General features: G+C 49.2%; 1 protein-coding gene across 5 annotated transcripts in view; it reads left to right on the top strand.

Annotated features, from left to right (window-relative positions):
• The window catches only part of Epb41l4b (erythrocyte membrane protein band 4.1 like 4B), a 150253-nt gene that overhangs the window by 60616 nt on the left and 72585 nt on the right, over positions 1 to 17052 (top strand). For all 5 annotated transcript variants that reach the window (XM_036177298.1, XM_036177296.1, XM_036177297.1 and 2 more), the window contains exons 7-14: positions 4299 to 4419; positions 5845 to 5932; positions 6088 to 6176; positions 6501 to 6570; positions 6665 to 6834; positions 9704 to 9813; positions 12271 to 12301; positions 15843 to 15876. In XM_036177298.1, the coding sequence (XP_036033191.1) occupies positions 4299 to 4419; positions 5845 to 5932; positions 6088 to 6176; positions 6501 to 6570; positions 6665 to 6834; positions 9704 to 9813; positions 12271 to 12301; positions 15843 to 15876 (713 nt within the window). The remainder of the gene's footprint in view (positions 1 to 4298; positions 4420 to 5844; positions 5933 to 6087; positions 6177 to 6500; positions 6571 to 6664; positions 6835 to 9703; positions 9814 to 12270; positions 12302 to 15842; positions 15877 to 17052) is intronic.

Raw genomic sequence — 17052 nt, 5'->3', positions numbered from 1 at the left:
AGCTTCACTTTAAATGCATGAGAAATGCTTGCTTAATTTTCCAGCACTAATTAAGAGAATGGGGTTTCATTAGCATGTGCTTAGCAGAGTGCATTCGTTGGGTTATGATGTGTGACATATCCACTCATGGTATTTGTGAACACCCTAAGATTTTGCTTTGACAATTTTTTAAATATTTATTTGTGTGTGTGTGTGTGTGTGTGTGTGTGTGTGTGTGTGTGTGTGTGTGTGTGTGTGTGTGTGTGTCAGTGTAAGTGTGGCAGGTTGTTAGACAGCTTTGGAGAGTGGTTCTTTCCTTTCACGTGTGGATTCTGGACATCCAGCTCAGGGTGTCAGGCGTAGTAGCAAGTGTCTAGATCTGCTGAGCCATCTCACCAGCTTATAGTTTACTAATTTAAGAAAAGCTGATCAGAGAAGTGTCACAAGGTCGATCACATGATTACAGACTCTAGGTAGGACAGCACAACCATCAAGCAGGTCAAAGAAAGCACGTGACGTCCCATCTGCCACCCACCAGCACCTACATCCTCTGTTAATGAGTTTAGATTGATTTGTTTTGTTTTGTTTTTTGAGACAGGGATTCTATGGATAGCCCAGGTTGTCCCGAAACTCACTTTGTAGCCCAGGCTGGCCTCAAACTCACAGAGATCGACCTGCCTCTGCCTCCTGAGTGCTGGGATTAAAGGCGTGCGCCACCACCGCCCGGCTTAGATTATTATTATTTTTTTTTTTTAAAGAAGTGTAGTTCAGATTATCAGAATTTTTTGTGTGTAGTTTCCTAGTATTTTTGTTACATTTTAATTTAGTATGTATGTGTGCGCGCACAAGTACAAGTGTGCACGCTCTCAGAGGTCAGAGAACAACTTGCAGAAGTTGGTTCTCTTCTTCCACCATGTGGGTCATGGGGCTCGAACTCAGGTCCTCAGTTGTCTGCTGAGGCATCCCACGGCCCTGCATGCTGTTTTTAGTCCTTGCATGTTGTCACATCGATACCTGTAAAGGTGTTTTGTTGATAGCGGGTGTAGTCCTGCTCCTGGATACTTCTAGTCCTTCGTCACCTCCTCACAGACGCTCAGTTAGTGCAGGAGGAGGAGAGGAGTGAGCTGGGAGCCGACTGTGACCTACAGGGCTGCATGCTTCCTCTCCCCGGGCAGTCTGATGCAGTAGGTCTCCTGGTGAGTGCCGTGGTGTAGACAGAGTTGGAGACATGGCAGAGGCTCCAGGCTCCTGTGTTGGCCAGATGCGGATTTGACCAGCCTAGACAGTAGCCTTCATCTGCACTGGTTCCTGAGCTTTTCAAGAGGCCTAGTCAGGCTTGGCAGGCCCGAAGGATCTGTCAGGATCTGTCAGGGTAGTGTTAATGAAAGGAAAGCACCCAAGCATCCGTGTCAGGCCTGGGGCCATTAATCACTGCAGAAGCTTCCTCCTGAGGCTGTTGGCATAGTGTTTCAAGCCTGTCCTGTTGTCCTGAGTGATTAGAGGAGGAGGCACACCTTTGCCCTCGCTGGTCCGCTCTAGAGAGACCGTGAAAGCAGCCTGGAGAAGAGTAAAACCACCCGTAGCTGTAGAAAGATTTAAGACGCAGTCCTTATGTCAGGTACAAATAAGTACTGGAAGACCAAGGGACACACATGGGGAAAGCCTCATCACATTGTCATTCCGTTCCCGTGGTCTCACCTGCTTTCCTCTGGAGCCCAGCCTGGAGCCCTGCAACTAGCTTCACGCTGACGGGGTGAATAAAATGAAGGGCACAGTTTCCTCTGGGGGTTGAGCCTTTAAGGCATATCTTACTGTTGCTCTTGAATTAATAGTGCCCCCTGAGTTGAGCAACTGTGGCCTTCCACAGAGGATGTGCTCTTTGGGGAATACATTTGTGGTACATTTGAAAATCAATCCAAGTGAAAGGGTAAAAGGGATTTGAGATTGTCTGTGGCATGGTATGTTCGAGCTTGGTCCATGGAATAACTCCCATGTCTCAGGTAGAGATCGCAGACCTGGAGCAGCTCAGTGATTTGCCCAGGGACTCACAGTTAGCTATGGCAAGGTTGGAGCTTAGTCAGCCTTAGAGCTGAGCCATTTCCCTTCCAGTCTCCATGGAGCCAGAGCCTGGCTGCAGAACTGGGAGATTCTTGGAGTGCCAAGTTCTTTCAGCATGTTCTTGGAAGACTGGTGTCCCAGGTGCTGCTCAGGCCTGCTTCAGGCCAGCAAAGGCTGGAAGGGACAATGCCCTCTTCCTCACTGGTGTCTTTGACATTCTTAATCTTGACAGTTTAGGGCACCACTAAACACAGCGTCCTATTGAGTCATATTTGCCTATGGCTACATGAAATACCATAGGAATCTCTTTTTAGACTGTACAAAGCTTAGTTAGCGCTTGCCAGGAGTTCACTCCACAGTGACCTCTAGGACTGAGGTCAGTGGTGGTCTCTAGCTTGGGGAAACCAGCCCCACTTCCTTTCTGGCTATACATTGTTTCTAGAGAAGAATTTCATGTATGTGCCCCTGCTCAGGGTCAAAGCTGCTGCATGCCCTGACCCAGACCTTTCTACATCTTGGTCTTAGGGGTGTGGAGGATGGCATTCAAGTGGAAAGGTATTTGCCAGGTCACGTCTCTCTGTCAGCATTGTCTTATAAAGGCAGAGTCTCCTTGACTTTGGTTTTATTGCTTCTTCTTCACGAACAAGAACTGTTTGGTTCAGTGGCTTTGAGACTGGGTCTCACTTTGTCTTGCCCAGACCTTGACCATGAGAACCTGTTACCATAGCTTATCTCATTGACCCACCACACTTGGCCAAAAGGACTCGTATCCATTCTGCAAATCAAATGAAGTCCCTCTGGTTGTTGAGCCTTTAAGTCATATCTTACTGTTGCTCTTGAATTATTGGTGCCCCCTGAGTTGAGCTATGGCCTTCCACAGAGGATGTGCTCTTGAGATTTTGGTCCTCAGAAGCTACATGCTGGCCATGCATGGCCCAGTGGGGTGGTAAGGTGGTCTTAAGTAGTGAGCTGCTGCTGTCCCCGCAGGTTTCTGAGCAGGTGTGACTCCATCCACTGGTGGATTCGATGTCTGAGACATCAGGTTCCAGGTTTTCTCCCATCAGCAGGCTAGCTGTGTCAGCATCACATGGGAATTGGTTAGAAGTACAAATCAGATGGAGTGGGAATGTAGCCCAGTTGGTAGAGTGTCTGCCTAGCATGTCTGAAGTCCTGAGTTTCATCCCAAGCCCCACATACAATCAGCCATAGTGGTGCACTCAAGAGGTGAAAGTAGGTGGATCAGAAGTTGAAGGTCACCCACAGTTACACATTCAATTCTGGGCCTGGCTCCATATCAAGATCAGCAAATCTGGGTGTGGGGCCCATTGATGTTCTGTTTTCATGAGCCCACCAAATGACGCTTTTGCACTCTTAAGTTCAAAAACAACTGTTGGGGATCCCTGCCTTTCCAAGGAAAGTGCCCCAATCCCCAAGGGTCTTGTGAGCTGACAGGCAGAGACTGGGCTGTTCCTGGATGGGCATGCAAGTCTGCATGGTGATCCAGCCCTTAGGTGGCATGTCCATTTGCTAACTTGAAGCCCACACTTAGTGTAACCAGGTTGTAGAGGAAACTGGGGGGTTCTTTCTTATTCTGAAGTCTGGAGGGGTCAAGTGGATTTTCTCGTTCATGCTTCAGAGGGATAGGGCCACCGTGTCCTTGGACCCTCTGTTTTGCGGCTTGGCAAGGGCAAGAACCATGTGGTGTGCGTTGGGCTCTTTGCTGGGAAGGTTCCTGTTGCTATTCACCCTCTTCTGCACAGCCATCTCCCTTCTCCCCTTCTCTGTTCCGCCTAACTCGCCAAAGTTGCTCCTGCAGCCTGCTCACCACCCCTCCCTGCCTCTTTATCCCTCACTCAGATTCTGCATGCACCAAATTCATGATCCATCCTTCCCAGCCCTGCATACACTAAAACGCTGCTCTGACCTATGTTTAACAAGAGCCCTGTGCAGAAGATCCCCATTGCCTGCAAACACCTTTTATTGCAAATGTCCACTTCCCTGGGAAATGTGAGCCAGGCCTCCTTACATGGGAGAAGCAGTGAGAGAAAGCCAGTAGTGACCAAGGTGATGGTGTACTTCTCTATTAGGGAGGGTGTTAGCATGACTCCCAGGGATGCTGAGGGGAGCTGATAACAAGAGGGCTCTACCTCAGGGGCACCCGTGCTGTCTGATCAGAAAGGATGCCTGTGGATTCAGTCGCAGCAGTAACCCAAAGTGCTCAGTGTCTTCTTCTGCTTTCCTCCCTTTTATAAACTGCACAGCGGAGCTGGGGGAGTGCGAGCTCCCGGAACACACCCCGGAACTTGTGTCTGAGTTTCGGTTCATCCCAAATCAGACCGAAGCCATGGAATTCGATATCTTCCAGAGATGGAAAGAGTACAGGTACCTGAGTGCACCTCTTTTGTGGTCTGAACTGCTTGTTTCTTTGTCCTGTGTGTTCGTCAGACCCTTCTGGAAAACAGTTGCATGACTTTCCACAGCGTGCATGCGTGCGTGCGTGCCCTCTGCCTCCAGAGAGGTGCTCAGTTAATGACTGGGTTACAGCCTCTCTCCTGAGCTTCACACCTGTTTCTAAAAGGCCCGTGTGTCACCCCTCTTCTGAGAAATGTGCGAAGGTCAAGCCATGATCTTTTCTGTCCCTGAAACACGTAGCTTCTGTCTGATTTGATTGTTTCTTACCAGTGACTCCCCAGGTGTGGCTAAAACACTGCGCTGACAAGGTCTTGTCCCGAGCAGTGGTTCCCAACCTTCCTAATGCTGTGACCCTTGTACAGTTCCTCATGTTATGTGAGCCCCAACCATAAAATTATTTCGTTGCTACGTCATAACTGTAATTTTGCGACTGTTATGAATCGTAATGTAAATATCGGATATGCAGGATATCTGCTGTGTGACCCCCCCCAAAGGGGTCTCGACCCACAGATTGAGAACCACTGTTCTAGAGCAAACTTTTTAAAAAATACAGGTGGAGCATCCCTAACTCCCAAATTCTGAATCTAAAATGAAAAACTTTTGAGCACTAACCTGGTGATACATTTGAAAAATGCACACCAGGCTTTATGGGGCAGGCTGAAGTCTGATCATAGGGACAATTTTTAAATACATATGACATCAGCTCCAGGACCTTCAGTTTTATGTATCAGATGAATGTGACATAAGTGACCCCCGTCCAGAGTTGGGCCTTAGCCTTCAGAGTATCTCACTGTCCTCCTGAGTGCTGGGATTAAAGGCGTGCGCCGCCACTACCGCCCAGGGCTGATGACTTTTAAAATAAAAGATGGTATGAATGTTGTTATCAAATGCTAGGGAAGTGTGCAGATGTACAGGCAGCATGTCCCACGTACTCTCTCCCACGCAGCCTCCTTTCTCCCAGAGGAAGGCCAGGAGGGACAATCTTTCCCTTTGTCCTAGAGCACACTCTTGTTTTCCTTTTTCTTTTTTGGTTTTTTGAGACAGGGTTTCTCTGTGTAGTCCAGGCTGGCCTGGGACTCACTCTGTAGCCCAGGCTGGCCTGGAACTCACAGAGATCTGCCTGCCTCTGCCTCCCAAGTGCTGGAATTAAAGGTGTGCACCACCACTGCCCAGTATACACTCTGGTTTTCTTAAGAAACACCGTCCTGTGGTCTTCCCGTTCAGTTGCCACGGGGGTTCTTAGAGATCATTTCTGTCCATATAAACTTGCATTCTCCATTGCTGTAACCTGTTGCATGACCTCCTGCAGCTCAGTGGGCTCTTCAGACACTGTGGGTGTGGGAGTCCCAGTTTACATGCGTCTCCATTGTTTGTTGTTGTTGTTTTTTTCCTAAGGGGAAAGAGCCCTGCCCAGGCAGAACTCTCTTATCTCAACAAAGCAAAGTGGCTGGAAATGTATGGGGTGGACATGCACGTTGTCAGGGTAAGAACTCTGTGTGTTTTTGTCACTTTATTTGGCTGTTTCTGGAAAATGCATAGTGTGCCAACAAAGTAAATGGTGGTGAGGAAATCATGTTTACATTCTTCTGTGACGACCTGTTGGAACCCTCTACCGACTGTCCCTTCATTTGTTTGTAGGGAAGAGATGGCTGTGAATATTCTCTTGGACTGACCCCGACAGGCATATTAATCTTTGAAGGAGCTAACAAAATAGGCTTATTCTTTTGGTAATTTTAGTTTTGTCTAATATTAAAAATGTCTTTTCCTATTTTGTGTTGGAGAGTCTATGTGATGGATGATTCTGAGGGGTATTTGCAACACCCAGATTTTGCTTTTTAAAAAAAAAAAAAAAAAAAAATCACACCATCCCAGTGTCATTGTGGGTGTGTGTGGCCAATGCACTGAACCCCTAGATAATCATATTTAAATGAATGAATGATGATTTCCTTTTCTTAGCCAATCTAAACTTTCATAAGTGGAAAGGGAACTGTTGGATGTGTAGACAGTTTGGCTGTAGACTGCCCTTTTTAAAGCGCCTTTTCTCTGACCAGGCCTAAGATTACCAAAATGGACTTTAAAAAGAGCAAACTGACCCTCGTAGTAGTGGAGGATGACGACCAGGTAGGCTGTGCTCCTCCATGTCCTTCCTGTGGCCACTCACCCACGCCCCTGTGACACGTGCCCTCACGACAACGACCTTTGCTTCCTCCCTCAGGGGCGTGAGCAGGAGCACACGTTCGTGTTCAGGCTGGACAGCGCACGCACTTGCAAGCACTTATGGAAGTGTGCCGTGGAGCACCACGCCTTCTTCCGTCTGCGCACGCCGAGCAACAGCAAGTCCACCAGATCGGACTTCATCCGGCTGGGTTCTCGCTTCCGGTTCAGGTTGGCAGTTGCTTTAGGACATGGGCCAGGTGTTTCAGAGAGTGGCAACTCCTCTTTCCTGTGTATGAATGTAGCAGCGGATTTGTGTCTGTCTGTCCGTCCGTCTGTCCATCCGTGTGGCTTGTTTGCCCCACCCCCACTTCCTTGTCAAGGTCTGCCGTTTTGGTCCAGCCACAGCCTCTTTTGGCTTCCATCCCTTTACCGACCACATGGGACTGATGTGGGGTGAAATCCTTGGTGCCAGGAACGTTTTGATGTTGACCTTTTTCTCAGCTTGGAACTGTTTGTTTTGGATTTGGGGGTGAAGTGTGCTCAACATGTAATAACAAAATTGCCGGGCCTATACCTCTAGCTAGAATAGTGCTGTCTGGCGCAGTGGCCACCAGCTACTCAGCAGCTACTAGATTTGAAAACTCTAGTGCGCTGGTCTCAAGCAGCCTCATCTCCAGTGTGCAGTGGCCGAATGAGGTGGTGACCGCCTGTGAGTAGAGCAGACAGAGCGCATAGAGTCATTGGAGGAGGTTCTGTTGGATTCGGCCTCACTAGAACTCCTCGTGACCCACTCTTAACCCTGGAGGCAGCCTTGTTAGGCAGATCAAGTATCCCTGTTTTACTGACTACAATGGGCTCAAACTCTGCCTGCTAAATGGAGTAGAAGTGTGCCCCGCACACCTGGCCTTGGTGCTTCTATTTGTTTGTGTGCATGCGGATGTGTGGTGGTGTTTGCCCGTCTTCCAGTAGCATATACACATGTGCATGTGCAAGTTTTCATAGAGGCCTGAGAGTGGCCTGAGTGTCTTCCTCCACTGCTCTCCATCTCATTTTCTGAGACAGGGTCTCTTACTGAATCTGTAGCTCACTGACTGAGCTAGGCAGCTGCTGCTGACCTCCAAAGATCTTATTTCCACCTTCCCAGTGCTAGGATTACAGATTGCAAAACAGCACCCTGCTGTTGAGACTAGACGGGTGCTGGGGATCTGAACTCAGATCTCCATGCTGTGTCAGTACTTCACTGACATCATCTTCCCAGCTCTGGTTCTTAAAATCCTCACTCAGTACTTCACTGCCTAAACATCTTCCCAGCCCTGGTTCGTTCTTTTTTTTGGTTTCTTGAGACAGGGTTTCTCTGTGTAGTTCTGGTACCTGTCCTGGATCTCGCTCTGTAGACCAGGCTGGCCTCGAACTCACAGAGATCCACCTGGCTCTGCCTCCCAGTGCTGGGATTAAAGGAATGTGTCACCACTGCCACCACCTGGCCCAGCCCTGGTTTTTAAATTTCTAACCATTGCTAAGAGATTTGGTAATGATTAAGAATGAGAGCAGTGTGTGTGTGTGTGTGTGTGTGTGTGTGTGTGTGTGTGTGTGTGTATTTGAATCAGAAAAGAGCCTGAATAAAAAGCTTATTCTCACATATTTTCACTTTTGAGTTTAAGACTAGCACATGCAAACTCCTGGGGCGTCTTTGAAAATGAAGATACACGGCCTCTTAACCAGAGTGTGTGAATGTATGTGTGTGGGTGTCAGCCCTTGCAATGTGAATTTTCTTTTTCTTTTTTTTAAAATTTATTTGTTTATGTGTATGGGTGTTTTGTCTACATGTATGTTTGTGCACCATGTGAGTGCCTGGTGTCTGCAGAGGCCAGAGAAGGTGTCAGATGTCCTAAAACTAGAGTGACAGACGATGGTGAGCTGCTATATGGGTGCTAGAAATTGAACCTCAGTCCCCTGGAAAGCAGCCCACAGAGCCATCATCTCTCCAGCCTGGAACGCACATTTCAAATACACTCCTGAGTCTGAGAATCTCAGTTACACGGTAGAGAACTTCACTTGGTTTCGTAACCTCTGCCCACACGTGGCATGTCCCTGAACTCTGTTGAAAATGCCAGAAGTGTTGCTCACTTCAGATCTATCTACCGTGCAAGGAAGTGGCTGTGCATTTCTGTTTAAAGAATAGTTTTTGTCTGAGTGTATTTTTTAAATGCTCTAAGGAAGGGAAAAAGAAGAGCACGTCCTTGAGGGAAAAAAATCGCATCGCTAGGCCCTGGGAGGATGGACTTGGCAGCGTGGCACAGGTTTGCAGGACTGCCACGGTCTGCCCAGACCCATGTGGATTTGGAGTTGGGTGGAGAGGGCATTTGAGGAGATTGCCAAAAACGTAGGCTTCTCCCTCCTGGGGAGATGCTCCAGGGATTGGCTCAGACCTAGTGACCTGTGGTCCTCAAGGAGAAATGAAGAAAGGAAGTTTGGAGGTGGGCTGCCCCGGGAGGCATCTGGAGCAGCAGGTAGCATTTGGATCCTTCCCTCTGAAAAACCAGCCAAAAGTCACTGGACTGGAGCAGTGATGAGTGGATCAGCAAAACACAGCTGCCCTCCTGGAAGCTGCAGCTGGCTTCACAGTGGTTGGGTCTGGAAAGCCAAAGAACTTGGAGACATTTCCTTTGGCGCCTTGCAAGGGAAGCCAGGGTTTAGTTTAGGGGCCTGCTACAACAGCCTTGGAGGCGATGTGAAATGCTGAGTGTCTCTATGGTGTTCCTTGAGAGGTTATTCCGTGTCTAATCAATAATCTTCATCAAGTGATCCAAGTACTCGGACCTGTTTGGTTTGAGCAACCAAGTGGTTGGTACTTAAATTGTAGGTTTTACCCTTTGGTAGAAAGAGATTTTTGCCCCTGTGCCTGGCTTGGTAAAGGAGACTATACTTCCAAATAGAAGCTTTAAACTTAGTGTGTCTTTACCAGGTGAGTTCATGCTAAGTTGAAATGCTGGAGCTCTTGAAAAAAAAAAAAAAAGAAAATATTCATTTGCACTAGCTGTGGTATGCTGAGAGCTGGTATCGGCGCTAATGTGCAAATCAAATATTTCCTTCCCAGCGGGCGGACAGAATACCAGGCAACACACGGCTCCAGATTGCGAAGAACCAGCACCTTTGAGAGGAAGCCTAGCAAACGCTACCCGTCCCGGCGACATTCCACCTTCAAAGGTTATATGGTGTTCCTTCCTTGCAGACATGTTGCAGTAGCACGTGGTGGGTGGTTTGGCTAGGGGAGGAGTTACTGCTGGTACCCTCTGGTGTTGGAAAAGAATGTCCTGAGTCTCGGTGGACCTCGACCTCCAGCTGTCGTCTTTCTCCCACCCAGTGTGCTCCTCTGCCTCTCCCTGTCTGTCTTCTTTCGACTGTGCCTCTCTGCCTCTTTTAGGCTTGGATCCTCAACAGTCTCACCTTTGTCCATAGAAGGTACTGCGTCCATTGTCTCCACTACCTTGCCGTTCCTGGTGGGGACATCGGGCGCATGCTAACCAGAATTGTGGTCACAGAAGAAAGGATGCATTACCTGCAGAGACATAGTTCAGGTCTCCCGTGGTCAGTCCCCCCCACCCCCAGTCCCTGAATACAGCTGCACCCTGCAGCGCTGCTCCCCTGCTCAGAGTTCCCTGACTCTTGTGTCTGTTACGGCCCACCTGTGTGAGGCCTGAGACCAGGATGTGTCAGGCAGTAAATGAACACATCATTCTACTTAAGCTGGGTTTCATAATCGTAGCTGGAAGCCCTGGGTAGCTCACTTCTCCACACGGATCGCTCCTCCTTCGGGCACACTCCAGTTAGCACTGCACTGTTTGTCCTTTATCACAGCAGGGCCACTGCACCCAGCCTCTCTCTGCCACCCTCCTACCCTTGTCATTCTGTACATTTTTCTTGCCTACCCTGGGGTTTCATGGGCCCCTGGAAACCTGCTTATATACCTGTGCTTTCTAGAATCTTCCTCCTTTGTCTCCCTCTACCCTGCTTCCTTATATTATGAGTCAGTAGCACAGTATGATGACAGACAACAGGTCTTAAGTCATTCTCAGCTGCTTTAGTGAAGGAAAAAAAAGCCAAGAGCCCCCAAAATATGGCCTTAACTTTAAGAGAGACCAGGGAGCCAGGCTGTGGTGGCGCACACCTTTAACCCCAGCACTTGGGAGGCAGAAGCAGTCAGATCTTTGTGAGTTGGAGGCCAGTTGGTCTAGAGGGAGTTCCAGAACAGCCAGGGGTACACAGAGAAACCCTGTCTTGAAAAAAAAACCAAACCAAACTAACAAACAAAAATCACAAACAAAGGACGTGGGTGGAGGGAAGGAGAGGGGACAGGGAGGGGTGGCTGCAGTTGGGATGTAAAATAAATGAAAATTTTTCATTAATAAAAAAGAAAAGGAAAGTTCACAAGCAAAAAGAAAGGCCGGGGACCGGGGGACGTGGTCAAAGAGAGGGTGATACCTGATGAAGGGTGACTGCGGGAAGCTTCAGGCAGATCTCAGGGAGCAGCCAGGGGTGAGAACTCAAGCAGGACCATTGTCTCTATTAGAGAACCACACTTGGGGGTGAGGGGTGCTGTCCATAGAGTCATAGGTGTCCATAAACAGTCCAATCTGGGGGACAATTTTCTAAAGAAGAAAACCACTATTTTGATACAGTTGCAAGCACCCAGTCCCCACAAGTGTATGCTATCATAAGGGGAGGAAACGTCCAGTGTCGCTGACCTAGAAGTAGAGAATATGGCAGACCCCACTGAATAGCTTGGGATGTTTTTAGACTTCTGCCTCCGAGATTCCTTCTTACCCTCCTTTCTGGTCTCTAGATCCTTTTCCTCCATTTATTTTACTGACATATTTTCCAGCTAGAGGCCTAGAATCTTCTTTGTGAAGCTCTGAATGTTTTCCCCTGGTGTACCCTTCTTGAAAGGAAGTAAGGAGAGCTGGGGGATAGCTTGGTTGGTAGAGTGTTTGCCTCGCTCAGATGAAACCCTGGATTTCTCCCCGTTCTAGAAACTGATAATCTCAATACTTGTGAAGTAGAGGAAGGATCAGAAATTCGATGTGATCCTCAGCTACGTAACATTTGAGGCCAGAGCAATATAAAACTCTGCCCCCCTCAAAAGAAGAAAAGTGTGTATGGCAAGTTAGGGATATAGCTCAGTGGTGCAAGGCTATGGGTTCAGTTCCCAGCATCACACAAGAAGAAAAGAAGTGTAGTTGAATAAACGTCTCTTTTATGCAGGCTCTGCCTCTGCCCCATCAAAAATGCCTGCTCCAAGTTCTTCCCTAGAGGTTGCTGGTATTTCATCCTTTATCATGTTATATTGCTTTTCCGTCTCTACCCAGGACCCCCAGCTCCTTGGGTGCAAGGACTGCCCTGTGGTTGCCTCCTGGTGCTTTGTGGGCATACCAGCACACCCAGCCCTGGGAACCTGCTTCTAGAGTTGCCCAGAGAACAGGGAGGAACAGCACATATTAGTGGGAGGGTTCAAGTCCTCAGGGAAGACTAGTCAGAGTTCAAGGCTGCCTGGTTTGAGATGAGGACTGTGCTCTGATAGAGTGGTCTCTGCCCAGTCATTCTTTCGGTGTTATTGTCTAGTGAATATTTTCAAGTTCTGCATGACTTCCCATCCTTTCTTTACAGCAAGCAACCCAGTGATTGCTGCTCAGCTCTGGTAAGTACCCCCAGACTCGCCAGCACAACTCTCCCCTCTAATTACCACGTGTGTTAGCAGTGTTGACTTTCTCCTTAATACAATGAAATCCAAGTGACTCACCTGATAACTTTTTTTTTTTTTTTCCTTTTCTGCTGCCTGGCTACACCACACCATCCTCCCAGCTTTCAAAAAACATACAACAGAATGTTCCCAGACTTTCTTGTTGCAAAACAGCTGTTTTGTTTGGGTAGCATAGTGCTTTGTTTGTTGTCAGGGTGGTAAGGTGGCAGCCAGGCATGCGGCACGTGCAGTAATCGTGCGGCAGGCAAGGGTGGGGACCGACGGCCCCGCTGCTGAGCAAAGGTTCCCAGCAACAGGTGCTGCCTTGTCCAGGGACCTGCAGGTGCTAGGAGACATGAAACACCCCCGGAGGGCTGGAGAGATGGCTCAGTGGGTAAGGCGCTTGCTATGTGCCAGCCGTGAGACCCGTATAAAGGTGGAAAGAGCACTGGCTCCACAGCGCTGCCCTCTGACCTGACCTCCACACGCGCACCATGGCATACACATGCAGCGTGCACACAGATGTACAATGATAATGAAAGCAAGCCAACAAATAAAGAAGCCACCTCTAAGAGTTTCTGCAGGATAATAAATACTGTGTCACCAGACTGAAAACCTCCCGTATGGGACTTTGCAAGCTCCTCGTCGCAGGGCAGATTGGAAGTATTTTGAGTTCTGGGCTGTGACATCTCTTTCAGAACTCTTCAGTTCTGCCGTAGCAACACTGGAGCAGCTGTAGACAGTATGCAAACGGAGGAGCATGGCGGTGATTCAATAAAACTTTATTCATAAGTACCAGTCTGCCACATTTGGCCCTTGGGTCGCATCAGCTGCCTTTTCCCTAGTGTGACCCTGCCTGTGTCTGGAACTCCCTGATAAGCTATGAAACGTCCCCCATGGGCAGGACAGCCTTGGGCCATAGGAATACTTATACACATGTGGGGACGTGGGCATTTGTCCTTCAAAGCTTCCCTGGTAAGGTTAGCGCGGCCCCTAGGAGAGAGCTGCTGCTGTACCTCTTCCCTGCCTTCTCTCCCGTCTGAAACCAGTCCTCTTCCTCCGTAAGCATGACATGCTAGGAGCAGCTGTCGTGTGAGAGAGCAGTTGGTAGATCATGGGTTCTGAACTGCGAGCTGAGGCCTCAAGTCTGATGGGGCAAAGGTGGTAGTGGCTGTGGAGATGGGTACAGACGGCCTGGGCTGTGCCCTCTCATCCTGGCAGTCAGGGCTTGAGATCAGGGTCATGAGACCAGAGCTCCACCCGAGGTGTCAGGAGCCCTCTCCATGGCAGCTTTTTCCGTGTGTGCTGGGGCCTTTGGTCTTCTTCCCGCTTTGCTCCCATTTTTCTCATTTGCAGGCAAGGAGCTGGGACTCGGGCTGTGTTCTCCCCAGTGTTTTTAGCTTGTGATTTTTACACTTTGCCACCTCCCCCAAGAAGCCTGACTTAAAAGCAAAGGAAACAGACAGGAGCAGAGAGCTGCTTGTGGGTAGGAAAGGACTAAGGCCCACCTGTTCATTGGCTTCCTCCCCACTTCAGGAAGCCCTGAGATCCCCTTCAAGGAACCTCAGGTTCTGGAGAGCAAAGTTAGCATAGCCTCAGGTTCCAGGGTGTGTTTGCAGACAGGCTGGCCTGGTCGCACTGTCTGCCTTCTGCATCTAATGGAGGGGTGGGAGAATCCTCTTGAACGCTGCCCATTGCCCCCTGTGGTGGGGGTATGGGGTATGACCAGTGTTCTCAGGTCTGCAGGGGTGCCCTCTGCCTCGGGGTCTCGGCAGGCAGCATGCTGAAAGCTGCTGACCGGTTTCAGCCCGACAGGTCCTGTTTTTAATTCTCGGGAGATTGTAAGCTACAGTATTTCTTGCTTTCTTAGGAGGTGATTATTTTGTTTGTTTGTATTTCCCTGATAAAGTGACATTTCCCTCTTAGAATCTAGGGGAGATTATACACTGGGAATGAAAACAAACATAAAAAAACAATCGCCGCACACACACCCCCAAGTGTCAGTAAATAGACCCTGTAGGAACAAATGAGTTAATAACCGCTGTTCGCAGCTGTTCAATTGCTCTTCCCAGCCTGGGGATCCTGGGTGAGTAGAATTGCTGTGGGGCAGCAGATGAAGTTGTGCTGGGAACCTCAGAGGTACTACTGGAGAAAGAACACCTTGTGGAGCACTTCACCCACCTGCTGAGCCAGCCTAAGCTCTGGCTAGAGCCTGGCTTCACTGACAGTCCTCTCTGAAAACTGAACGCAGACCCAGTGTAAGACTCAGAACAGAGATGCCCCCCTCCCCTGTTAGAGATGCAATAAACCTTCATTCCAGGCACCCTGGCAACAGTGACTGCCCAGTGATTGTTCTGGGCTTGTGAGGTTTTGAGTAGGTACTGAGCTTGTGTCTTATGCAACAAATGTGTTTTTGTTCTCTCTCTCTCTCTCCCTCCCTCCTTCCCTCTCTCCCCCCCCTCCCTCCCTCCCTCTCCCTCCCTCTCCCTCCCTCTCCTCTCTCCCTCTCCTCTCTCCCTCTCTCTCTCCCTCTCTCTCCCCCCTCCCTCCCTCCCTCTACCTCTCTATCCCTCTATCTCTCTCCCTCTCTCCCTTCCCTCCCTTTCTCCTCCTCCTCCTCTCTCCTCTCTCTCTGTGTATGTGTATACATACGTAAACTACATATATATATATACATACATATATTTCACACACATATTTATGTATGCATATGTGTTTATGTATTTGCCAAGCCAGTTCTAATTAAGATTCTAGTCAAATTAGACCCCACTTGAACTCTGAACTTTTCCACAGACCCCCCAAGAGCCCACTAGATTTGGTGGAAAGAAAATAGGGTTTGGGTCTGAGCAGATATTGAATCAACCCTGGCTCAGCCATTGACTGGCCAGTGATTCTTAGTAGGTTTCCTAACTCTCAGTGAAGCCACTATTCATTTGGCTGTGGATTGAGGTGGTAGGAAACGTCCTGGACTTTGTCACCCCATTAAGTAAATTAGTGACAGGGCAGAGGCTTGATGTGAATGAACATTCCCCACCAGTGCCCAGATCAGCAGGAGTGTCATTGTGGGCCAGGGGCTCATGTGGGATTCCTCACAGTGCCTGTGGTAGGTGTCTCGGAGAAGCTGGTACCTCTCCCTTCAGCTAGAGGCTCTGTGCCATCACTAGAGTGCTAGCCTCCGGGGCAATGCCATGGAGGGCCTGTGGTGGGAATGAAGCTGCCTGGTTTGTGCTGCTGGAAAGAAACCCACAATGTCACGGCTGCACTTTGGCGTATGCCTGGGCTGTTTACGCTGGTGAGCCTTAAGCTGGTGAGTGGAAGTCGCTGTTTGTGGTTTCCTTGATTATCTGTGTTCGTGTAAGTTCTAGGAACCAAAAAAGAAGGGGTGTGCCAGCGTTCTTAATGGAGTAGGGAGTCTGTGGGGTTAGTTATGGCTGTTAAATAGACCCATCATAATGTCTCCTTACAACTGGTAAAATGATGTTTTTCGTTTTCTTTTTAGCTCCAAAACAAATCCTGAAGTCCATAATTACCAGGTGAGATGCTGTGTTTGAGATGTTTCTTAAAGTTTCTGAATTCTGTGCGACGAGCAGTATGTCGTAACAACATATGCTTGTTAGGTTTTGGTTCACTCTTCTTGTTTTCCAGAAAACTCAGAGACAGATCCTCCCGCCCTGACCCCTGTTCCCCTCCTAGTCATCTGAAGTGTCTGGTTTAACCTTGTTAACTTGGAAGTGCCAGGGACATGTAGTTATGTTTCTGGTTGGTCAGGCCCAGCCTCTCAGCAGCATTCTGTGGGCCTAGCGAAGGCAAGCCCTTGAGACAGGCTTCCAGAAGGGAAGATTCTGCCTCCTCCTCTTCTGTCTTCCTGGGCCCGACTGTGCCTGCTGGGGTGCAAAAGACTGAGGAAGCTTGCAGGAAGGACAGTTTGCTTGTTGTTGTTGTTGGAGACAGGCTGGCTCTGGCTGCCCTGGAACTCACTGTGTAGAGCCTTGAGTTCTAGTCTTTAACTCACAGAGATCCTCCTGCCTCTGCCTCTCGTGGGCTGGCACTAAAGGCCTGCGCACAGGTGTGTGTTTGTTTTTGCTTTGTTCTTGTTGGTCCTCTCCCCACCCCTGTTCATGGCAAACCCACTCAGACCAATGGAGGCATCATTTATTTCCAGAACCCATGTGTCAAACACCAGCCCTGCCGCATTTGGTTCCCATGTCCAGTGGTGTGTCGTTCCTCCGCAGTGCCGAACCAGCCCATGCCTCCTGCCTGCCCACCCGCTTCAGCCGCAGCCCTCCATAGCTGCTGTGGGCAGCCCTCTCTAGGCTTCCAGAGCCTGTCCTGACTTCTACCGTCCCTTCCCACGGTTCCGGTCACAAGCCTGTGTTGAGTTCCCAGCAGCTGCACAGTATAGTTAGGTGCCTTTAGGTTCTTGCCGGTGCGGCCTTACCCATGCTCATCCGCCTGGAGTCCTTGGCCAACTCTTACCTGCTTGCTACAGTAGAGCCTTCACGTTCGTGCTCAGCAGCCCCTGCCTCCTTTTTCCTCTTAAGTCGGAAGCTCCCAGCTCCAGTAGGATTCAGCCCTGCACCTTCAAACCATGTGGCCAGCATTAAAAGAATTAGCAGCAGTCTCATCCCTTAAGAGCTGAGCAGAAACTTGAGGAGGAGGAACTTGGCATCCATCCACAGACTTCAGAGATCCTAAGGTGGCGCTAATGC

This window comes from Onychomys torridus, chromosome 2 (assembly GCF_903995425.1).
Source record: "Onychomys torridus chromosome 2, mOncTor1.1, whole genome shotgun sequence".
NCBI lineage: Eukaryota > Metazoa > Chordata > Mammalia > Rodentia > Cricetidae > Onychomys > Onychomys torridus.
Note: the sequence above shows the minus strand (reverse complement) of the source record. Positions and strands in the feature narration are given on the sequence as shown.